Consider the following 25,614-nt stretch of genomic DNA (forward strand, 5'->3'; position numbering starts at 1 on the left):
GCGTACAAATGTCATACACTCAATCAATGAATGACAGCATAGTCACAATGACATCAATGGTGTGTCTTAGTAGAGTTTTGTTTCAAGTTAAAACGCCTAACATGTACCTTGCCCTTTTTGGGTGGTTGTGTCGAACAATGATTGAGCTAAACGCGTGCTGGAAGTTGCGGCTGGCTAACTTGAAGGTTGGGAAAGTTCTGTGCAACTTCCAGCGAGCGTTTAGTGGGAACACTGAGGCTGAGCGTTTACTGTGAACACTGAGGCTGAGCATTTACTGTGAACACTGAGGCTGAGCGTTTACTGTGAACACTGAGGCTGAGCGTTTACTGTGAACACTGAGGCTGAGCGTTTACTGTGAACACTGAGGCTGAGCGTTTACTGTGAACACTGAGGCTGAGCGTTTACTGTGAACACTGAGGCTGAGCGTTTACTGTGAACACTGAGACTGAGCGTTTACTGTGAACACTGAGGCTGAGCGTTTACTGTGAACACTGAGGCTGAGCGTTTAGTGGGAACACTGAGGCTGTACCCGCTTTACGCTACAGATTTAACAGTGGCCAAGTATGGGGTATTGTATGGGGTGTTGTATGGGGTATTGTATGGGGTATTGTGTGTAGATTGATGAGGATTTTTTATTTATTTAATCGATTTTAGAACAAGGCTGTAATGTAACAAGATGTGGAAAAAGAGAAGGGGTCTGAATACTTCCCGAATGCACTGTACTTCTTCTGCGCTCTGTGCCGTAGAGTTGTGCCTCAAGGATGCGTTTTAGGTCCCCTGTTGTTTGTCTGTAGTTCAACTAAATTGGGAAAAATATTGAGGCAGCTGATGTACGTTTTTATGCGGATGACACTGTTCCTTATTCAAGTGGCAGCAGTTTGACTTTGGCTTTTGAAAAAGCTCCAACCTGTTTTAACATCCTTCAACCTGTTTTAACATCCCTGTTTTAACATCCTTCAACCTGTTTTAACATCCCTGTTTTAACATCCTTCAACCTGTTTTAACATCCCTGTTTTAACATCCTTCAACAGAATCTGTTCCATTTGAAGCTTGTTCTGAATTCCTCTAAAACCTGTACGGTATTTTCCAATAATAAACACTGAAACCCATGTAATTAATACCTTGGAAACATCCAAATATCTGGGAGTTTGGGTGGATGAGAATGTGAGCTTCACCACTCATGTAGAGAACCTTGTCAGGAAACTCAAGCTGCGTTTTGGGTTTTTCTACCGACACAAAGCTTGTTTTTCCTTTGCTGCCAGAAAGGAATTGATTCGTTGTACTTTTCTCTCTGTGTTGGACTATGGTGATACTATTAATGAGCAAGCTTCACGCTCCACACTGAAGGCTCTTGACTCTGTGTCATGCAGCCCTTCGTTTTGTCACCAATCAGAGAGGTCCAACTCACCACTGTGATCTCTAGTGTTGTGGACACAAACAAAACACTGGCACATTTTATTCTGAAGACCATTTTAGGAAAAATGACGTTTTATCTATCCTCTCTTCCAGCTCGAAATGAGAACACATACAACTCAGATCTCAATCTTGTTTTATGCTAACAGTACCGAATTAGGACCAAGCATGGGAAAAGGGTGGTTCCCTCTGGTGTTGGAATCCAAGCCAACCTATCGACAGAACCTGGTGTCCCTGGAGGAGTTCAAAGGACAAATAGATGAACAGGTTGTTGAGACATGCAGCTGTTTCTAGCTGTCACTAGTTTGCATTTCCTTATGTAAGGAAGAATGTTGTTTCACTTCACACACACACCCATCCACTGTTTATTTGCTGTTCTGGTTGTGCTGTTGCCAGTGTCTTCTGTCTGTTTTGTCTTACAGTTCTTTAACAAGAGAATGTTTATCCCCCGTCCCCACAGGAGGCCTTTTACCTCCTCCCAGGCCATTATTATAAAGAAGAATGGGTTCTTAATTGACTAGCATGGTTAAATGAAATAAATCAAATCACACGCTCACTGAACCATACAATGAACCATACAATGAACCATACACTGAACCACACACTGAACCATACACTGAACCATACACTGACCCATACATAGAACCACACACTGAACCATACACTGAACCATACACTGAACCATACACTGAACCATACACTGAACCACACACTGAACCATACACTGAACCATACATAGAACCACACACTGAACCATACACTGAACCATACACTGAACCATACACTGAACCATACACTGAACCACACAGGTGAGATCATAAGATCTGAATATCACACTTTTAGTGACCTCCCCAATCTCTCCTTTGAATAATTCAACAGTTCCAGTCTGACTGGACGTAGCCCATTGGTGCTGGCAAACACTATGGGCTGTCTGTCATTGGTGCTGCCATAGCAACGCTGGCGGTGCACAAAATGAATAATATGACACGCACACGATTAACCAGCGCCATCGTCTGTATAACAACTCATTCATAATACACACATTTTATCTGAGTAATATTGTATGATACCAAGTTACATGGAAAGTCAACCTAACTGTTGATATAGAACATCAAAATGATATTTCACCTGACAGAACTTCATTTTCAAGAATAAATCAAACACACCTCATCACATACTTTAATGATGACACCTGGACAATGACAGTGTGGATACCACCACATGAAGGGATCAAGTATAGAATTGAACACTTATTTAATATAAGTACTCTATCTTAAAAACTTGACTGCTGACAATGACATGCACATGATCGGGGCCCAATGAATGGACCGATGAGCAAAATACTACAAGATCTATCTGCACTATGCCTTCAATAATCAATTCTGTAAACGCAAATCTCCAACCAAAGCAGCTTTATACAAGCCTGAATTTGACCTGAATGTTACCTTGACAAAACATTCATCCAACAGCCTGAATGCATGACTGTAGCGTTGTGGTGTGACGGTGTTGGGTGGATTAGTCGGTCTGTTGTAATGGGTCTTTGTGGCAAGGACAGAATAATCAGAGAGTTATGTGCGTTTTGTGCGTTTTGTAACCCAACATGCCAGTAAACACCGTGTGCCTTCTTCACTGAGATGGGATCGGTAGGCAATAGTTCAGTTTTCATCTCCCATTCATTTACAAGGAGCCATGTAAAACCTTATTTCCCTATTGTATGCATGGCCTCCTAGGACTGGGTGGGGCATTGTCAGCCTACAGTAGCCTACAACAGTCAGGTATGCTGACAAACACCATACAGATACCAGGTGCACGACGCCAGTAATAGTCCCTACTCACAGGCAAGTGTGTGTGTGTTCTAGATGAATGGAAGTTTTGCATGCCCTGTGTGGGTGTGTGCTCTGTTCTTTTGATACCTGGCAGAACAGCGAAATGAATGAAATACTTCAGTTAGTAAAACACACAGAGCTGCTGAATGTCTTATGGTTGAAGAGGGAGGGTCGTACTGAATATCTTATGGTTGAAGAGGGAGGGTCGTACTCTTAGAGCTACTGAATATCTTATGGTTGAAGAGGGAGGGTCGTACTGAATATCTTATGGTTGAAGTGGGAGGGTCGTACTCTTAGAGCTACTGAATATCTTATGGTTGAAGAGGGAGGGTCGTACTCTTAGAGCTACTGAATATCTTATGGTTGAAGAGGGAGGGTCGTACTGAATATCTTATGGTTGAAGAGGGAGGGTCGTACTCTTAGAGCTACTGAATATCTTATGGTTGAAGAGGGAGGGTCGTACTGAATATCTTATGGTTGAAGTGGGAGGGTCGTACTCTTAGAGCTACTGAATATCTTATGGTTGAAGAGGGAGGGTCGTACTGAATATCTTATGGTTGAAGAGGGAGGGTCGTACTCTTAGAGCTACTGAATATCTTATGGTTGAAGAGGGAGGGTCGTACTGAATATCTTATGGTTGAAGAGGGAGGGTTGTACTCTTTTCACACTACCGAGCAGAGCTGTATTGAGCGGGCCTGGTTATTCATCCTCCATAGTGTCTGGAACGGTGCTGTAAAGGACCATGTGATAATCACGGTATTGACAGGGTCAGAAACGTGTGAAAAAAGCATCGGTGTTGACCCTAAATGAAGGACATGTCTCGTTCAGGAACGTGACGATCGATGCTCAGCAAGGGTGTCGTGGTCCTACTGTACAGTCTCTATTTCCAGGCACCTTTAAAACAATGATATTTCTGCTTCCTTCCAGGCAATAAGCCAATGGTTATTGCAGAAACAACATCCTTCGTCCTGACCTGAGGGATTGTAGATTTGTGCTCAACAATCACATCACTCCTTCAAACCATCATGGGCCGTTACATATTCATACAACAGAAATTCCTGGGAGGTATCCAAAATGGTACCCTATTCCCTATATGTAGCGCACTACTTTTGACCAGGCCTCATAGGGTGACGTGTGTCCCCATATAGCAGGCAATATACTTACAGTGAAGTACTACAGTAAAGAAGTAGGGTGCCCAGGTCATCCATTAACTCATATTCATGTGGAGTGTTTTGAATAGAGAGCAGCCTTTGGCTTGAACAGTGGTGCTGGATTAGTGGGTACCCTATTCCCTATGCAGGGCACTACTTTTGCCCAAAGCCCTATGGGCCCTGGTCAGAAGTAGTGCACTATATCAAGAATAGGGTACCATTTGGGATAATCGTCAGCAGCTCTTATCTCCTGAAGTCTTATCTCACGGCCACCTGTAAACTCACAGGTCCGGCTAGCAGCGATCCCATGTCAACCCTGTCCGACTTAAACAACTAGGAGTCATACAGAGTGGCCTTTCTGACCAATTGCCACCGGTACAATGATGCTACTATTACTTGTGTGATTTATAGTCTGTAATAGAAACTCATAAACAAGTATCAGTGATGTATCACCACAATACTTCTCTCCTCGCTCTGCCTTTAGTAATGCGTTGTGCCGTTTCAGTATCGGTCTAGCAGTGTGTCTCATTGGCTTCCTCCGCCTTTTGGACATCTAAGCAACAACCACACATCTGATTATAATGCATGACAATATGTGGTTTCCTCTCCTGTGTGTATTGTGAACACATTGTTCCAGAGGTCTAGGGTTTGCTGTAACCTGGCCCTCTCTTACGTTTTTCCACTGACAATAACTGTGGGTGAGACATTAAACTGGGGAGGTGGAGCTGAACTGACGCACGTTCAATCATTTCCAGCTGACAAATTGTAAAAGAGAAGCTATCGCTGTTAAAGTACAAACTCTTCACGGAGAGTGCCCTCTAGTGTCTCTTTCATGGAACTTCAATGTTAAAAACATTTGTAGGGCAAATGAATACTCTTGATTAAAGGGACATTTCACATATTTTTACATGTGGCCTTACTTTCAGAAAAGAGTGAAAATAAGTCCTCGTGCATCACACTCAAACACCTGAAGCCGCTAGAATTAAATTACAGCTTTTATTATAAAATACATTTTATGTACATGAAACAACTGATGAAATTCAATAAGATTCAGTGAAAGTGACCTAATGCAAACTTGTGAAACTCAACACGTTAGAGGAAATGTGGACTTCTCTGTTCCTGTAATCACGGCTATTTTTTCAGCCATAAATGTAAACAGAGAGAACATGTTTCCCATAGATAGAGAGAGCTGTGATGTATGATTAGACATGTGGTTGTTGCTTAGATGTCCAAAAGGTGGAGGAAGTCAAAGAGAGTAGGTTGACCTTTTAGATAAATTAATATAGATAGATAGAAAAGAAACGGGTTCAGGGAGAGAGAAGAGAGGGAAAGGGTTCAGGGAGAGAGAAGAGAGGGATAGAGAGGGAAAGGGTTCAGGGAGAGAGAAGAGAGGGATAGAGAGGGAAAGGGTTCAGGGAGAGAGAAGAGAGGGATAGAGAGGGAAAGGGTTCAGGGAGAGAGAAGAGAGGGATAGAGAGGGAAAGGGTTTATGGAGAGAGAAAAGAAGGATGGAGAGGGAAAGGGTTCAGGGAGAGAGAAGAGAGGGATAGAGAGGGAAAGGGTTCAGGGAGAGAGAAAAGAAGGATGGAGAGGGAAAGAGAGAGAAGAAGGATGGAGAGGGACAGAGAGAAAAGAAGGATGGAGAGGGACAGAGAGAGAAGAAGGATGGAGAGGGAAAGAGAGAGAAGAAGGATGGAGAGGGAAAGAGAGAGAAGAAGGATGGAGAGGAAAAGGAAAGGTGACAGAGAGAACGAGAGATCAGAAAGGACAGGGAGCATGAAGAGAAGTACTGTATAGAGATGAGAAGGGTCAGGGAGAGAGACATAAGAAGATGGACAGAAAAAGGAATAGAGAGCGAGCGAGCGAGTGAGAATAGAGGGAACGAGAGAGAGGTGAAAGAGGTCAGGAGGATGGTGTGTTGCCAAATGTAGAGAGAGTTCTCCATGGAGGGGACCTGCTGAAGGCTGTCTCTGCTGCTCTGTCGTCGTTACCCCATTCCTACACACGCACACACACACACACACACACACACACACACACGCGCGGTTTCATTATTACAGCACATTTAAGTCAAATTTGAAAACTTCCTTTTTCTTTTGAAGCAACACATGCACGCACAAATGTGGTTTCATTACGTAAAATCTAAACACTTCCTTTAGAAGGCTAATTAGGATCCAAAGACAGTCCGTTTCCCCTGATGGATTATAGCTTCACATGAAGTCGTGACGATAGCATCGTGGTGACTCTGTCCACGGTAACCCATATACTAGCACCTTGTCTGGGGAGAGGGTTTAGCTTAATAAGTCCACCTCATCAAGCTAATTAATGAGATGATTACAGCTAACGAGAGGAGGAGGGCCCATGCAGGCTGGCCCAGGTCACAGTCATGGGAAGTTGACTCAAATTGTGTTTGTGTTCAGTAGGGAGGCAGACAGAGACCACAGAGCCCCAGGACAGCAACACATTTAGACCCAACCAACACATGAGATCATTACTTGACACATTGGAAAGAATCAACAACAAAAACAGAGCAAACTAGAATGCTATTTGGCCCTAGACAGAGAGTACACAGTGGCAGAATAGCTGACCACTGTGACTGACCCAGGCTTAAGGAAAGCTTTGACTATGTACAGACTCAGTGAGCGTAGCCTTGCTATTGAGAAAGGCCGTCGTAGGCAGACATGGCTCTCAAGAGAAGACCGGCTATGTGCTCACTACTGTTGTGACAAGAAAAGGGCAACCAGTGAAGAACAAACCCCGTTGTGAAAACAAACATAGTGATGTTTCATTATTTTCCCTTTTGTACTTGAACTATTTGCACATTGTTACAACACTGTATATAGACATAATATGACATTGGAAATGTCTTTATTCTTTTGGAACTTCTGTGAGTGTAATGTTTACCATTAATTTTACTGTAAATGATCTACTCCACTTGCTTTGGAAATGTTAACATATGTTTCCCTTGCCAATATAACCCAGAAATGAGAGTGAGAGAGATCTCTGCAATCTTCCCCCAACTCTTGGATCGTGGTGTCAACCCCTCTACAGAGGAAGGACTTCCACCCTGCCACAATCCACAGAATAAACGTCAATGTACACTTGGCCCACCATCCCACCCTCGATCTGGACTTTCTCTAGGACCATGTTCACCTGTACAGGGAGACAGTCACCATCCTTGCCAAGACTCTCAAGGACTTTAAACCCGACCTCTCCACCCAGAAACAGCGAAACAATCTCCACCCCCGAGATCACTAAGGCAACACCCCGGACCAGCACCCAGGCTCCCCCAGCCCCGGCCACAGCACCACCAACCTCAACGCCCACCACAGCCAGTGCAGCTCAGGCCAGCCCAGCTCAGCTCAGCCCAGCTTCAAACCTACCCAGACGAGCCACACCCCAGCTTCAAACCCCAAATACTTATTTTCCACCATAATTTGCAAATGAATTCATAAAAAATCCTACAATGTGATTTTCTGGATTTTTTTTCTCTATTTGTCTGTCATAATTGAAGTGTACCTATGATGAAAATTACAGGCCTCTCTCATCTTTTTTAGTGGGAGAACTTGCACAATTGGTGGCTGACTAAATACTTTTTTGCCCCACTGTATTTGACAAAGGAGCCTCCTTGGCTAATCTAAAGAAACATAAGAGCAAACCAAAAATAATAGATAATCAAAAATGGTTTGATAATGATTGCAAAAATCGAAGAAAGTCATTGAGAACTATATCTAATGCAAAACACAGAATCAGACAACAACAATATACGCCTTCAATATGGGGAAACACTGAAGCAATACAAACACACCCTAAGAACAAAAAAGGAACAGCACATTAGAAATCAGCTGAATGGAACTGTGGAATCCATAGAATCAAACCACTTCCGGGAGAATTTGAATAAATGAAACAAATCTCATCATGAGGAATTGGCTATCCAAAATGGGGATATGTGGAGAAATCATCTTTGCAAACCTCTACAGCAATATAACAAAGAACAATATCAAATACTTGAATCAGCATTCAAAGACTATCAGAATCCTGTGGATACCCCAACTACAGAAGAAGAATGATTGGAAAAACGATATACTCTCCAACCCAAATAGGCCTGTGGTGCTGATGGTATTTTAAATGAAAATGATATAATTTACAGATCACAAATTCAAATTGGCTATACTCAAACTCTTCAACATTATCCTCACTGAAGGCATTTCCGCCTATTTCTGGAACCAAGGATTGGTCAGACCAATCTATAAAAAGGGAGACACATTTGACCCAAATAATGACAGAGGAATTTGCGTTAACAGCAACTTGGGGAAAATTCTCGGCAGTATCATAAATAGTAGACTACGTCATTTCCTTGATGAACACAACGTCCTGAGCAGAAGCCAGAATTTAAAAAAAAAAAGAAATTGTACAACAGACCACATTTACACCCTCCACACTCTAATTGACCAACGAGTAAACCAAAACAAAGGCCCAATCTACTCAATTTGACACACAAGTCTTTTTTTTAAATGAACTAATAGAAAGTGGTATTGGAGGAAAACATAATGATGTTATTAAATCAATGTACACTAAAAACAAATATGTGTTTTGCAACAAGCAAACAGACTTCTTCTCTCAGGGACAGGGAGTGAAACAGGGCTGCTCAATAAGTCCAACACTATTTAACATCTACATTAATTAATGAATTAACAACAAGCAAACAGACTTCTTCTCTCAGGGACAGGGAGTGAAACAGGGCTGCTCAATAAGTCCAACACTATTTAACATCTACATTAATGAATTGGCAAAAACATTAGACGAATCTGAAGCAACTGGTTTCACCGTACACAACACCGAAATCAAGTGTCTGCTGTACGCAAATGACCTGGTGCTGCTGTCTCCCACTAAGGAGGGGTTACAGCAGCACCTAGATCGCCGTCACAGGTTCTGTCAGACCTGGGCTCTGACAGTTAACCTAATAAACCTGAATATAATGATTCTATTTGGACACAGTTCTATTACAACACACCAAAATGACACGTATCTAGGACTAAATATCAACAAGACAGGTAGCTTTCACATGGCTGTAAACGAGCTGAGACAAAGCAAGAAGAGCATTCTATGCCATTAAAAGGAACATTAAAATCTAAATTTCAATTAGAATCTGGCTCAAAATGTTCCAATCAGTTATAGAACCAATTGCTCTATATGGCAGGGAAGTATGTGGTCCAATCTCTAATAATGAATTTACTAAATGAGACAAACATCCCATCGAAATACTACATGCAGTGTTTTGCAAGACTGTATTGCAAGTGCAAAGAAATATTCAGAATTGGGCCAATACACCCTCCTTATTCGAATTGAAAAACGAGCCTGCAAATTTTACAACCATATAAAAACAAGTGACCCCAAAACATTCCATCACTAAGTCCTATAATGTCAACACATGAAACAAGGGAAGAGTCCCCTCAGCCAGCTGGTTCTGGGGCTCAGTTCACCAACCCAAACCAACCCCATAGAGCCTCAGGACAGCACTCAGAAAATCTGGCCCAACCAAATCATCACAAAACAAAAATAAAATATATAAATATAAATATATCACCTATTGGAAAGACACCACAAGAAAATCTAAGTAAACTTCAATGCTATTTGGCTCTAAACAGACAGTACATGGTGGCAGACTATCTGACCACTGTGACTGATAGAAAACTGAGGGAAACACTGACTAGGTACAGACTCAGGGAGCACACAACCTGAGGGTCAGCCAATAAAAAGTGCAATGTAATGTCAATAATATTTCCCATGTTGTTTTGCTTTTCATACCAAGCCATGTGGCTTCTCAGTCAGGTTGAGACTGGTCTACTAACATTGCTTTAATGTATTATTATTCCCATTGATATTGTTGTTGTAGTTGCTGTTCATGGTAATCCCATTTCCACTACTACTATTGTTATTGCTGTTGGTCCCTCAATTTCTTATATATATATATATATATATATATATATATATATATATATATATATTCTGACAATGTAAGTCATTTAACTTTCCATGTCAATAAAGTCTATGAGAGAGATATAGTTGTGATGTATGATTAGACATGTGGTTGTTGCTTAGGCGTCCAAAAGGTGGAGGAAGTCAATGAGAGTAGGTTGACCTTTTAGATAAATAACAAAGTATATTGAGTTGAATTGGAGAGAGAGAGACCTTACCTGAGAGGTAATGCTGACACGTTTGAGGGTGAGGTCTGGAAAACAACAACACAAACAAACAGAATCATGTAAAGAAGGATGTCAGTGCTGATGACTATATGAAGGCATTATGAGACATGAGATCATTGAATCACTCTATTCACTTACAAACACTCACCAAGAACATGGTCCCCGGAATGAAGCTTGGCCCATAGAAGAGCCCCCTCCCTAGACACAAGAGAGAAATACTACTAGAAATACTATTTTAAAGGGAGAAATACTATTAGAAAACTATTCTAAAAGGAGAAAAACTATTCGAAAACTATTCTAAAGGGAGAAATACTATTAGAAATACTATTAGAAAACTATTCTAAAGGGAGAAATACTATTAGAAAACTATTCTAACGAGATAAATACTATTAGAAAACTATTCTAAAGGGAGAAATACTATTAGAAATACTATTCTAAGGGTAGAAATATGATTGGAAAACTATTCTAAAGGGAGAAAAACTATTTGAAAAATGATACTAAAGGGAGAAATACTGTTAGAATTACTATTCTAAAGGGAGAAATACTATTAGAAATACTATTCTGAAGGGATAAATACTATTAGAAAACTATTCTGAAGGGAGAAATACTATTAGAAAACTATTCTAAAGGGAGAAATACTATTAGAAAACTTTTCTAAAGGGAGAAATACTATTAGAAAACTATTCTAAAGGGAGAAATACTATTAGAAAACTATTCTAAAGGGAGAAATACTATTAGAAAACTATTCTAACGAGATAAATACTATTAGAAAACTATTCTAAAGGGAGAAATACTATTAGAAATACTATTCTAAGGGGAGAAATATGATTAGAAAACTATTCTAAAGGGAGAAAAACTATTTGAAAAATGATACTAAAGGGAGAAATACTGTTAGAATTACTATTCTAAAGGGAGAAATACTATTAGAAATACTATTCTGAAGGGATAAATACTATTAGAAAACTATTCTGAAGGGAGAAATACTATTAGAAAACTATTCTAAAGGGAGAAATACTATTAGAAAACTTTTCTAAAGGGAGAAATACTATTAGAAAACTTTTCTAAAGGGAGAAATACTATTAGAAAACTTTTCTAAAGGGAGAAATACTATTAGAAAACTTTTCTAAAGGGAGAAATACTATTTGAAAAATGATACTAAAGGGAGAAATACTATTAGAAATACTATTCTAAAGGGAGAAATACTATTAGAAATACTATTCTAAAGGGAGAAATACTAATAGAAATACTATTCTGAAGGGAGAAATACTATTAGAAACTATTCTAAAGGGAGAAATACTATTAGAAAACTATTCTAAAACATCTCATGCTCTATGATATTACTGTACTTCCCTGAAAGTTAGAGACTCATAGAGGATCCAACACCCACCTTTTACGCTTTTCTTCCGCCATCACCTTAACTGGACAATGAGAAGAGAAACGAGAGAAGAGAATTAAAAACTGAAAAGGTGTAATGAACAGAGTCAGTGATGTCATATTTTGAATGGTAAAGGACATTTCTTTAAAGGTTTACTAGCCTGATCCCAGATCAGTTTGTGCTGTCCTGCCAACTCTTATTAAGGTAAACCGCTCCTGGTTGACAAGAGAGCACAAACTGTTCTGGGAACAGAGTATAGGTTAACAGGTGTAACATTACCTTTCCTCTGCACCGCCACACCCACGCCCACCAGTACAATGAAGAACAGAACCACAACAGAAAGATATCCCAACACCAGAGGCCAGTCCACTCCAGTCAGCCCTACCAGAAAGACAATATCACCTGTCAATCAACGAGCCCCCATATGCATACGTATTATCTTAGATAGAGCCAGTTTGCTACAGCAGGAAACTAATCCTGCAGCAACAGGAAATGTCGTTGTAATTTCCAGGTTATAATTATTGGACATTTTTGGGAGAATGACAAATCTGTGGAAATTGTGTCTGTGTCTAACATCAATACCAAACATCAGGCCCACAATGTGTCTAATATCAATACCAAACACCAAGCCCACACTGTGTCTAACATCAATACCAAACATCAGGCCCACAATGTGTCTAATATCAATACCAAACACCAAGCCCACACTGTGTCTAATATCAATACCAAACACCAAGCCCACACTGTGTCTAACATCAATACCAAACATCAGGCCCACACTGTGTCTAATATCAATACCAAACATCAGGCCCACACTGTGTCTAATATCAATACCAAACACCAAGCCCACACTGTGTCTAATATCAATACCAAACATCAGGCCCACACTGTGTCTAATATCAATACCAAACATCAGGCCCACACTGTGTCTAACATCAATACCAAACATCAGGCCCACACTGTGTCTAATATCAATACCAAACATCAGGCCCACACTGTGTCTAACATCAATACCAAACATCAGGCCCACACTGTGTCTAACATCAATACCAAACATCAGGCCCACACTGTGTCTAATATCAATACCAAACATCAGGCCCACACTGTGTCTAATATCAATACCAAACATCAGGCCCACACTGTGTCTAATATCAATACCAAACATCAGGCCCACACTGTGTGTAATATCAATACCAAACATCAGGCCCACACTGTGTCTAATATCAATACCAAACATCAGGCCCACACTGTGTCTAATATCAATACCAAACATCAGGCCCACACTGTGTCTAACATCAATTACCAAACACCAAGCCCACACTGTGTCTAACATGAATACCAAACACCAAGCCCACACTGTGTCTAATATCAATACCAAACATCAGGCCCACACTGTGTCTAATATCAATACCAAACATCAGGCCCACACTGTGTCTAACATCAATACCAAACATCAGGCCCACACTGTGTCTAACATGAATACCAAACACCAAGCCCACACTGTGTCTAATATCAATACCAAACACCAAGCCCACACTGTGTCTAATATCAATACCAAACATCAGGCCCACACTGTGTCTAACATGAATACCAAACACCAAGCCCACACTGTCTAATATCAATACCAAACACCAAGCCCACACTGTGTCTAATATCAATACCAAACACCAAGCCCACACTGTGTCTAATATCAATACCAAACACCAAGCCCACACTGTGTCTAACATCAATACCAAACATCAGGCCCACACTGTGTCTAACATCAATACCAAACATCAGGCCCACACTGTGTCTAATATCAATACCAAACATCAGGCCCACACTGTGTCTAATATCAATACCAAACATCAGGCCCACACTGTGTCTAACATCAATTACCAAACACCAAACCCACACTGTGTCTAACATCAATAACAAACATCAGGCCCACACTGTGTCTAACATCAATACCAAACATCAGGCCCACACTGTGTCTAATATCAATACCAAACATCAGGCCCACACTATGTCTAACATCAATACCAAACACCAAGCCCACACTGTGTCTAATGTCAATACCAAACATCAGGCCCACACTGTGTCTAATATCAATACCAAACACCAAGCCCACACTGTGTCTAATATCAATACCAAACATCAGACCCACAATGTGTCTAATATCAATACCAAACACCAAGCCCACACTGTGTCTAATATCAATACCACGTCAGAGGGTGATTTGTTGATTGTAGTGGTTCCGTGAGTTACCTGGTGAGGAGGAAGGGGAGATGGTGGTCTTTTCTGGAAGACAATGACAGACAATATTATAGGTGAAAAATAATTCAAGGCTGCCTCTGGAGTGGTGTGAGTTGACGCACACAAGCTCAGACAGACACAGACATCAGAGAGATGCAGACCTATGACTCTAGGCACAGCCAGCAGTGCACTTCTCTCTGAGTGGCTCCACTCTGCTCCCAGCAGGGAACTGTATTGGCACTGGTACTGGTCCGTCAACGGGCCGTCCTGGGCAGGCAGGGATGAGAGAGCAAAAAGGGCACGATGTCGGGTAGCGGGGGCACTACGGGTGGCATCAGGGAAGGTACTTCCCAGGCGGTATAGAGAGAAGCGGGCACCAGGGAAGGCAGGTGAGCCAGTACACACCAAGGCCCACTCCCCAGCCTGGCTCTGGAGAGAGAGAGAGGGCACCGGCAACAGCTCTGGGATGGCAGGCCCACCAGAGAAAAGATGGAGAGAGAGTATGGGTATCAGATTTTTCTCACACACAATCCTAACCTTAACCATTGGGAATAAAATACATAACTGACATTAGATCAGTGTCTAGCTGTAATTTCACCTCTCAACCAGATCTCTCACCTGTGACCGTGACAAGAACTGGATGACTGGCGGTTGAATTAGCCGGTCCCTGACGAGGCACTGTAACCTGGTAGAGGCAGGTGTAGGACCCCCCCTCGCCTCCCCTCACGGGCCCCAGGTGGAAGGCCCCGGTCTGGGCTGTGGAGTGGGACACCAGGGAGGCCTGGGGGTGGACCATGGACCTCCCCATGGAGTGCCCAGTCACTTTAGCTGTCCTCAGCAGTAGGAAGGCCTCTGGTTTCGGGCTCTGCTGGGAGTGAGGAGGAGGGGGGGAGCAGTGGAAGGATAACGTCTGGCCGTGCTTCACCTGACCACCTGGGGGATCAACTGAGAGGATGGGTGGGAGAAGAGGGGGGGGAGGAGGGGGAGGAGGAGGAGGAGGAGCTCTAGGAGAAGCTACACCTAGACAGAGAGAGGGAGAGGGAGAGAGAGAGATTTATGCTGCAATTGTTTATGTGTCGGGGGGCTAGGGTCAGTCTGTTTTATCTGGAGTATTTCTCCTGTCTTATCAGGTGTACTGTGTGAATTTAAGTTATTTGGTCATCTATGAACATTTGAACATCTTGGCCATGTTCTGTTATAATCTCCACCCGGCACAGCCAGAAGAGGACTGGCCACCCCTCATAGCCTGGTTCCTCTCTAGGTTTCTTCCTAGGTTCCGACCTTTCTGGGGAGTTTTTCCCTAGCCGCCGTGCTTCTACATCTGCATTGCTTGCTGTTTGGGTTTTAGGCTGGGTTTCTGTACAGCACTTTGTGACATCAGCGGATGTAGGAAGGGCTTTATAAATACATTTGATTTGATATAAAGGGGTTGTCATGGTGAAGTCTTCCTACTATAAGAAAAGTAAAGAAGGGAGCTTTCTTTCAACTCCAAGGAGATGAATTCAGGAGCTTGTTACTTTTGTAATACACTTTATCAAACCAAATTCACAGTTGTCTATAGGCACTGTGTACTGAAACTATACATTTAGACATGGGATATTTAGCAGAAATTGTATATTCGGTCTCTGAGGTAATGTGAGAACTGCCATTTAAGTTTACCCTCTGTTGTCATTCACACTTCCTGCCTTAACTGTCAGGCGTGATGTTTGTGGTTTCTATATAACCTACAGGGTGTAACAGTACGATACACACATTCATGCACACACACACGTAACCACTGAGAACACCTATGGCAGTTTGGCCAGTGGTGGTGGAGAAGCGGATGGGAGTGTTTATTGACTTCCATCACCAGAGGCTTTAAACCTAGCATAAACCTCAGAACCGTTTCTCACTTTGAAATAGCATTTCCATGTACAGTTACAATAAATTGCAGAAAAAGATTTCTGTGACTTTGATTTTCATAATTATTTATTCTCAACTGCCTGATCCAAAATCAGTATAAAACTCTAAATCTCACCTTGTTGTTTCAGAGTCAGATAGTGGCTGTATGGGCTATACATCCCTTGGCTGTTCTGATATAGGCAGCAGTATAGAACCTCCCGGGCTGAATCCTCCCTCACTCTCACTGTGAACTGGGCCTCCTGTCTCTCACTGGGGAAAGTCATGGTGTCCACCAGCTTTTTAACCCGGTGGAGTCTGAACAGGGTCCCTCCAGGGCCCTCAGGGGCCCGACAGACAAGGACCACAGCCCCCAGGCTGGTGTTTTCTACGGAGGAGGCCTGGGTGAGGGAGGGTGTTGGGGGGTAGACCGGGTGGAGGTCTGAGGATACTGTAACTGGGGAGGAGCAGTCAAGTGTGAGGCCCAGTAATAGTAAACACTGCATTCCACTAAACAGATAGAGGACACAGGAGGCTGCCGAGGGGAGAACGGATCATAATAATGTCCGGAACGGAGTAAATGGAATGGAACCAAACACCTGGAAACCATGTATTTGATGTATTTGATACCATTCGACTAATTCCTCTGTGGTCACTACCACGAGCCCGTCCTCCCCAATTAAGGTGCCACCAACCTCCTGTGATCTAGGATCACATTACCCCATCCAAATAGACTACTTAAATTGTCAGGAAATAAAGATGACAGAACTGATGCCAAACATCAGTGAAATATCTCTGTGACTGAAATGGCTTAACTTCTTTACCCTGACATCTACAACATAAGTGTCAGTCAATTCATATTTAAAGTACTTACCCCAAAGTTGTAGATAACAGATGAGCAGAACAAATATCCAAAGTGAGAGATGGTATCGACAGACAAGCATCTTTGAAGGAGCAAGCAGTCTCTCTTCTGTGTGGATGTGGAAGCATCTGCTCTAGGTGGAGGCAAACAGGATCTGCTTTGTGTGTGTGTGTGTGTGTGTGTGTGTGTGTGTGTGTGTGTGTGTGTGTGTGTGTGTGTGTGTGTGTGTGTGTGTGTGTGTGTGTGTGTGTGTGTGTGTGTGTGCGTGCGTGCGTGCGCGTGTGTGTGAAAAGTATGACAATGTCTTAAAATAGGACTGAGAGGAAGTACAACATACAGGCACACTTCCTTTTAAGGGGTTTGTTAATGGGATGTGAGATCATATAATAATAAACCAAGACCACAGAATGTCCCTTTTGTGGATCCATGCATATTGTACACAGAGCACGAGACATACACTGAGTATACAAAACATTAAGAACACTTGCTCTTTCCATGACATAAACTGGCCAGGTGAATCCAGGTGAAAGCTATGATCCCTTATTGATGTCACTTGTTAAATACACTTCAGTCAGTGTAGATGAAAGGGAGGAGGCAGGTTCAAGGAGGATTTTTAAGCCTTGAGACAATTGAGACTTTGATTGTGTATGTGTGTCATTCAGATTGTGAATGGGCATGACAAAATATTTATGCGCCTTTGAACAGGGTATGGTAGTAAATGCCAGGCACACCAGTTTGTGTCAAGAACTGCAACGCTGCTGGGTTTTTCAAACTCAATAGTTTCCCGTGTGTATCAAGAATGGTCCACCACCCAAAGGACATCCAGTCAACTTTACGAAACTGTGGGAAGCATTGGAGTTGAACCTGTCTCCCCTTTATCTACGCTGATTGAAGTGTATTTAACAAGTGACACACACACACACATTTTGAATTTGATTTTTTGATTTGAGTCAACATGGGCCAGCATCCCTTTGGAATGCTTTCAACACCTTGTGGAGTCCATGTCCCGACGAATTGAGGCTGTTCTCTTTATGTAGTCTTCACAAGTTCATTAATCATATGGGTAAGTAGGCAACATGCACAGAGCAGACACAATGAAGTAGTGTAATGCATCTGGAGACGCCTTGCAGTACAACACTGACACCTAGTGGATGAGAAGTTGCACTGCCGTCCTGCCATAGATCATATAGAACTTTTATGGACAAGAACTGGGACAGTTCTGAAGCATAATAAAACCAAACTTGAACGCTATTTACATTTTAATCAATTGTGCTTTTAACATCATATTTCAATGGAATTCATTTAATTAGTCATATTTAATGTATTGCTTTGACATTTATTAAACAAATGGATATATCTATTAGCTCTGGTCCATGGCAAGAGTGTGGGTTCCTCTACTAACCTCTACTAGTGAAGGACTGCGCCCTGGACCAGAGCTAGATATTGACTTCAAAGTGGTGATAGTGCATTTGCTGCATAAACACGCGCAATAATAGAGGTGTCCACATTGGAGATGTCATAATACCCATACAACCTAGCGGTCAAACAGGGAAATGATTCCAATCACTTTTCCACCCTTCATTTATCTCGATAGGGGATTTTAGAAACACTTAAAATAAGTGGAGAACTTCAAATATGCAGAAAAAATTGAGGACTCCAAATATGATGAACACGTATTGATGCACTGCTCGCTAATGTCCAGTCCCTCGTTAACAAAGTCGACGAAATCAGGGCAAGAGTTGCTTTCCAAAGAGATACCCAGGATTGTAACATACTCTGTTTCACGGAAACATGGCTAGCTTGGGACATGCTGTCGGAGTCAGTACAGCCAACGGGATTTTCAGCATCGCGCCGACAGGAATTAACATCTCTATGGTAAGAAGAAGGGATGGGTGCAAGTTTCATAACAACTCATGGTGTAATTGTAACAACATACAGGAACTCAAGTCCTTTTGTTCACCTGACCTAGAATTCCTCACAATCAAATGCCGACCGTATTATCATCCAAGAGAACTCCCCTCAGTTATTGTCACAGCCGTGTAAATCCCATAGCAAGCAGATACCAAGACGGCCATTAAGGAACTTCATGGACTTTATGCAAACTGGAAACCATATATCCTGAGGCTGCATTTATTGTAGCTGGGGATTTTAACAAAGCTGATTTGAGAACAAGGCTACCTATATTCTATCAGCATATCGATTGCAGTACACGAGCGAGGAACATGCTCGACTATTGCTACTCTAACTTCTGCGATGCATACAAGGCCCTCCACCGCCCTCCTTTTGGCAAATCTGACCATGACTCCATCTTGTTGCTCCCCTCCTATAGGTAGAAACTAAAACAGGAAGCGCCGTACGTAGGTCTATCCAATTCTGGTCTGACCAATCGGATTCCACGCTTCAAGATTACTTCGATCACGTGGACTGGGACATGTTCTGGGTAGCCCAGAGAACAACATTGACGTATACACTGACTCGGTGAGCGAGTTTATAAGGAACTGTATAGGAGATGTTGTACCCACTGGGACTATTAAAACCTTCCCTAACCAGAAACCGTGGATTGATGGCAGCATTCAAGCAAAACTGAAAGCATGTACCACCACATTTAACAATAGCAAGGTGGCTGGGAATATGGTTGTATATTCCCTCCTTAAGTCAATCAGGCAAAACGTCTGTACAGAGACAAAGTGGAGTTGCAATTCAACGTCTCAGACACGAGACGTATGTAGCGGGGTCTACTGACATTTACGGATTACAAAATTAAAAACCAGCCCCGTCGCGGACATTGACGTCTTGCTTCCAGACAAATTAAACAATTTCTTTGCGCGCTTTGAGGACAATACAGTGCCACCAACGTGGCCCGCTACCAAAGACTGTGGCCTTTCCTTCTCCATGGCCGACATGAGTAAACCATTTAAACATGTTAACCCTCGCAAGGCTGCCGGCCCAGACGGCATCCCTAGCCACGTCCTCAGAGCATGCGCAGACCAGCTGGCTGGTGTGTTTACAGACATATTCAATCAATCCCTATCCCAGTCTGCTGTCCCCACATGCTTCAAGATGGCCACCATAGTTCCTGTTCCCAAGAAAACCAAGGTAACTGAACTAAATGACTATCGCCCCGTAGCACTCACTTCTGCCATCATGAAGTGCTTTGAGAGACTAGTCAAGGATCATATCCCCTCCACCCTACATGTCACCCTAGACCCACTTCAATTTGCTTACAGCCCCAATAGGTCCACAGACGATGCAATCGCCATCACACTGCACACTGCCCTGTCCCATCTGGACAAGAGGAATAACTATGTAAGAATGCTGTTCATTGACTACAGCTCATCACTCAACACCATAGTACCCTCCAAACTCATCATTAAGCTTTAGTCCATGGGTCTTGACCCCGCCCTGTGCAACTGGGTCCTGGACTCTCTGACGGGCCGCCCCCAGGTGGTGAAGGTAGGAAACAACATCTCCACTCCACTGATCCTCAACATTTGGGCCCCACAAGGGTGCGTTCTCAACCCCCTCCTGTACTCCCTGTTCACCCATGACTGCGTGGCCATGCACACCTTCAACTCAATCATCAAGTTTTCAGATGACACAACAGTGGTAGGCTTGATTAACAACAACAACGAGACAGCCTACAGGGAGGAGGTGAGGGCCCTTGGAGTGTGGTGTCAGGAAAATAACCTCTCACTCAATGTCAGCAAAACAAAAGAGATGATCGTGGACTTCAGGAAGCAGCAGAGGGAGAACCCCCCCCCCCCATCCACATCGATGGGACAGCAGTGGAGAAGGTGGAAAGTTTTAAGTTCCTCGGTGTACATATTACCGACAAACTGAAATGGTGTGGTGAAGAAGGTGCAACAGCATCTCTTCAAACTCAGGAGGCTGAAAATAATTTGCTTGTCACCGAAAACCCTCACTAACTTTTACAGGTGCACAATCGAGAGCATCCTGTTGGGCTGTATCACCTCCAACTGCAACTGCACCACCCACAACCACAGGGCTCTCCAGAGGGTGGTGCGGTCTGCACATCACATCAAGGGGCTAAACTACCTGACTTCCAGGACACCTACAACACCCGATGTCACAGGAAGGCAAAAAAGATCATCAAGGACAATAACCAACTGAGCCACTGCCTGTTCACCCCACTTCCATCCAGAAGGCGAGGTCAGTACAGGTGCATCAAAGCTGGGACAGAGAGATTGAAAAACAGCTTCTATCTCAAGGACATCGTATTGTTAAACAGCCATCACTACTAGCACAGAGAGGCGGCTGCCTACCTACAGACTTGAAATCATTGGCCATTTTAATAAATGGATCACTAGTCACTTTAATAACGCCACTTAAAGAATGTTTACATATCTCGCATTACTTATCTCATATGTCCACTCTACAGTGAGCTCTTTCTCGTCGAGGGGGAGAGCGGGAAGTCGGCTGTTTTATGGAGGTCGTCAAATACGCTGCCTCTATGCTCTGTAGTGTTCGAGTTTGGAATGTAAACTATGGAACACAGAGAGACACTTGGACATCAAAAGTTTGAATAATTAAACAATATTTGTATTTTGAGAATGTGGGAATGGTCCGTGGGTAATTAAAGAACAATCCTGTCGAAGTTGTTTTATTTTGTGACATCAGAAAGCAGTAGGACAAGATAACGGTATCTCTGGAAGTGTACATTTCTCAGTTATTAGTTTTCTATCTGAATGTTGTATAAAATGAATGACTAAATATGACACTATTTGTGAAAAGATGTAATGTGATGTTAGTGTCATGTACTTCTAGTAGTAGTGGGTGGAGGGGTCAGGCGCAGAGAGCAGGGTAGTTGATATGTGGAATGTTTATTCCCAAAACCATAGTGTCGGTCAACGCCACACACACGGGCGCAATAAGACCCAGTCCAAAACCACAGTGTCGGTCAACGCCACACACACGGGCGCAATAAGACCCAGTCCAAAACCACAGTGTCGGTCAACGCCACACACACGGGTGCAATAAGACCCAGTCCAAAACCACAGTGTCGGTCAACGCCACACACACGGGTGCAATAAGACCCAGTCCAAAACCACAGTGTCGGTCAACGCCACACACACGGGCGCAATAAGACCCAGTCCAAAACCACAGTGTCGGTCAACGCCACACACACGGGTGCAATAAGACCCAGTCCAAAACAACAGGACGAAACGGTTCGAGAACAAAATACTTCCACAGAAATCACACACATCAAATAACAGAAAACAAGCCCGCACAAAAGCCGGCGGGCCTACCGGGTTTAAATAACCCAACCCCAGCTAGTAGGCCGGCGACGACGACCGCCGAGTGCCGCCCGAACAGGAAGAGGCACCATCTTCGGCGGGATTCGTGACAGTTAGCCTTCTAAATGAGAAAATTGTTCTTCATATAAAGGTTTTAGCCAAGTCAGTGGCCACTCCCACGTGACCAGACATCACATTAGGCATCCTGGAACCGCCCCTTCTTCCACAGAGTATAAAACCCACCTCCGAAAAAATGTAGATTAGATCAGAAAACATGAAGCGGTGGCTACATGTTGAAATGGTTGGCAACTGTGCCAAAGGACAAGACCAGAGAATGTGGAGATCATTCCCACGTTGAAATGGTGAAGAAATATACAAACGAAAGAACAATTATTCAGACAACCGCTGTTTTAATACTTCAGTCTGGTAAACGCATTTGATCTAAGAACATTTCCGAATGGTAGTCTGAATTATCCATTCTAACAACATACGGCTTTGATCTCCATGACTATCCAGCAGACGGACCGGCAACCGCAGAGAGGGCAACAAAGGCAGACACTTGTAAATATGTAAATTGCAATTTATTTTTGAATAAATTCATGTTCATAGTATTAGCAATTTCTATGAGTGTAGTAATCCTCCATGAGTTTCCCGCTCTTGAGCGGTCCCCACCCCTTTCCTTTGTCTACCAAGCCGTCATATCGGTTTCCTCAGCTAGGGACTTTTTCTTTGTATCATGTTGTAACCAATGTGTGACTATTTGTGTGTGTGTTTATGTAATTCTGTGATTTATTTTAAGTTAGTTAGTAAATAAATAATTAAGCCAATTTGTATGTCGGCGATTCGTGATTCTATGCTGTGGTTCGTGCAGATATCCCAGGGTTTGCTACGTTCAGTAATGAGACTAATGAGGTCAAATTCATTAATAAGCGACTGTTTTGATAAGATATGAAAATATCGGAAGAGTTATATTCAGGAAATTGAAACTCTATAAACAACATGTTCCCGTAGTGCCCCGACTTCCTAGTTAATTAAAGATACATGATTAGTTAAATCGTGTAATTAAATTACACATAGAGTGTCACGCCCTGGTCGAGGTATTTTGTGTTTATCTTCATTTATTTGGTCAGGCCAGGGTGTGGCATGGGTTTTTGTATGTGGTGTGTTTTGTCCTGGGGTTTTGTTAGGTATTGGGTTTGTGGTTTAGTGGGGTTCTCTAGCAAAGTCTATGGCTATCTGAATTGGTTCGCAATCAGAGGCAGGTGATTATCGTTGTCTCTGATTGGGAGCCATATTTAGTCAGCCATATTCTTTGAGTGTTTCGTGGGTGATTGTTCCTGTCTCTGTGTTTGTTTTCACAAGATAGGCTGTATAGGTTTTCGCGTTACGTTTGTTGTTATGTATTTGTTTGTTTGTTCTTCTACATTAAAGAACATGAGTAACCACCACGCAGCATTTTGGTCCGATCCTTGCTACACCTCCTCGTCCGAGGAGGAGATAGAAGAAAGCCGTTACATAGAGAATTGATTTGATATCATACAGTCTTCACATTTAATGATAGTCAACAACACGACACTGCTGACAACCAAATTTCGAAATTGCACCTTATGTACCTATTATTCTAACTCTCAACAGTAAGTTGAGACCCTGAATGCATATAAATATACAGTACCAATCAAAAGTTTGGACACACCTACTCATTCAAGGGTTTTTCTTTACTTTCACTATTTTCTACATTGTAGAATTTGAGTGAAGACATCAAAACTATGAAATAACACATATGGAATCATGTAGTAACCAAAAAAGTGATTCTTCAAAGTAGCCAACATTTGCCTTGACAGCTTTGCACACTCTTGGCATTCTCTCAACCAGCTTCATGAGGTAGTCACCTGGAATGCTGAAACTGGCTCTCATGAGGACCGCCACAGGAAAGGAAGACCCAGAGTTACCTCTGCTGCAAAGGATAAATTCATTAGAGTTAACTGCACCTCTGATTGTAGCCCAAATAAATGCTTCACTGAGTTCCAGTAACATACACATCTCAACATCAACTGTTCATAGGAGACTGCGTGAATCAAGCCTTCATGGTCGATTTGCTGCAAAGAAACCACTACTAAAGGACACCCATAATTAGAAGAGACTTGCTTGGGCCAAGAAATACGAGCAATGGACATTAGACCGGTGGAAATCTGTCCTTTGGTCTGATGAGTCCAAATTTGAGATTTTTGGTTCCAACCGCCATGTATTCGTGAGATGCTGAGTAGGTGAATGGATGATCTACACATCTGTGGTACCCACCGTGAAGCATGGAGGAGGAGGTGTGATGGTGTCGGGGTGCTTTGCTGGTGACACTGTCAGTGATTTATTTAGAATTCAAGGCACACAACCAGCATGGATACTACAGCATTCTGCAGCAATACGCCATCCCATTGGGTTTACGCTTAGTGAGACATCATCATATCATTTGTTTTTCAACAGGACAATGACCCAACATACACCTCACAAGCTGTGTAAGGGCTATTTGACCAAGAAGGAGGAGAGCGATGAAGTGCTGCATCAGATGACCTGGCCTATATAAATATATAAAATAATAAAGGTATTATGATTTGCTTAACACTTTGTTGGTTACTACATGTGGAGGAGGATGAAAAGCAGGTGGAGAAGGAGGTGGAGGTTGAGAAAGAGATGGAGGTGGAGAAGGGTGTGGAGGATTTCATAGTTTTGATGTCTTCATTGCTATTCTACAATGCAGAAAATAGTAAAAATAAAGAAAAACCTTTGAATGTGTACTCTAGGTTTGTCCAAACTTTTGACGTGTACTGTAGATGTTTCTAACCAGTAAAACCTGATCAGAACCCGGACAATGTCCCCATGGAGAAAGAGCTGTTCTCTGAGCCCCTGCCAGAGTCATTGACCACAGCCTATTGTCTGCAGTTCGGCCCCAGTGTAAAATTCATGAGGATCTACAAGAGGGCGTTTGGCCAAGACCACCAAGTGGCCAAGCACAAGCTCCATTGGAGGTCAACAAAGCTCTTTGATGCCACCTATAACATTGAAAACATGAATGCCCTCAACGGCTACATGGAGGTATATTTGAACCTCTACCCGGAGGTGAAGCCGTGGGAGGAGGAAGATCTTCAAGAGGTGGAGCCTCTGGGGAAGGAGTCTCTGTAGGTGAAGGCTCTGGAGGTGGAGAAGGAGGTGGTGGAGAAGGTAGTGGAGAAGGACATGGAGGTGGAGAAGGAGGTGAAGAAGGATGTGAAGGAGGTTGAGAAGTAGGTGAAGGTGGAGAAGGATGTGCAGGAGTTTGAGAAGCAGGTGGAGAAGGAGGTGGAGATGGAAAAGGATGTGGAGGAGGTTGAGAAGTAGGTGGAGAATGACGTGGAGGTGGAGAAGGAGGTGAAGAAGGATGT

At 42.8% G+C, this 25,614-nt stretch overlaps 1 protein-coding gene across 2 annotated transcripts; it reads right to left on the reverse strand.

Annotated features, from left to right (window-relative positions):
- Positions 1 to 5,369: 5,369 nt before the first annotated feature.
- LOC110487278 (uncharacterized) lies at positions 5,370 to 17,187 on the reverse strand. 2 transcript variants are annotated; one of them, XM_090195716.1, is made up of 10 exons: positions 16,959 to 17,187; positions 16,224 to 16,541; positions 14,825 to 15,226; positions 14,368 to 14,667; positions 14,219 to 14,251; positions 12,251 to 12,352; positions 11,984 to 12,014; positions 10,745 to 10,794; positions 10,588 to 10,622; positions 5,370 to 6,388 (listed from the first exon to the last, which is right to left on the reverse strand). In XM_090195716.1, exons 1-10 carry the CDS (start codon positions 17,026 to 17,028, stop codon positions 6,293 to 6,295), a joined length of 1,437 nt encoding a protein of 478 aa, XP_090051842.1. In that variant the 5' UTR covers positions 17,029 to 17,187; the 3' UTR covers positions 5,370 to 6,292. The 2 variants fall into 2 exon arrangements, with proteins under 2 accessions (XP_090051842.1, XP_090051843.1); XM_090195717.1 differs by having other exon boundaries at positions 10,735 to 10,794.
- Between the last annotated feature and the right edge of the window lie 8,427 nt (positions 17,188 to 25,614).

Source organism: Oncorhynchus mykiss, chromosome 13 (assembly GCF_057628025.1).
Source record: "Oncorhynchus mykiss isolate SJ-2025 chromosome 13, ASM5762802v1, whole genome shotgun sequence".
Lineage (NCBI taxonomy): Eukaryota > Metazoa > Chordata > Actinopteri > Salmoniformes > Salmonidae > Oncorhynchus > Oncorhynchus mykiss.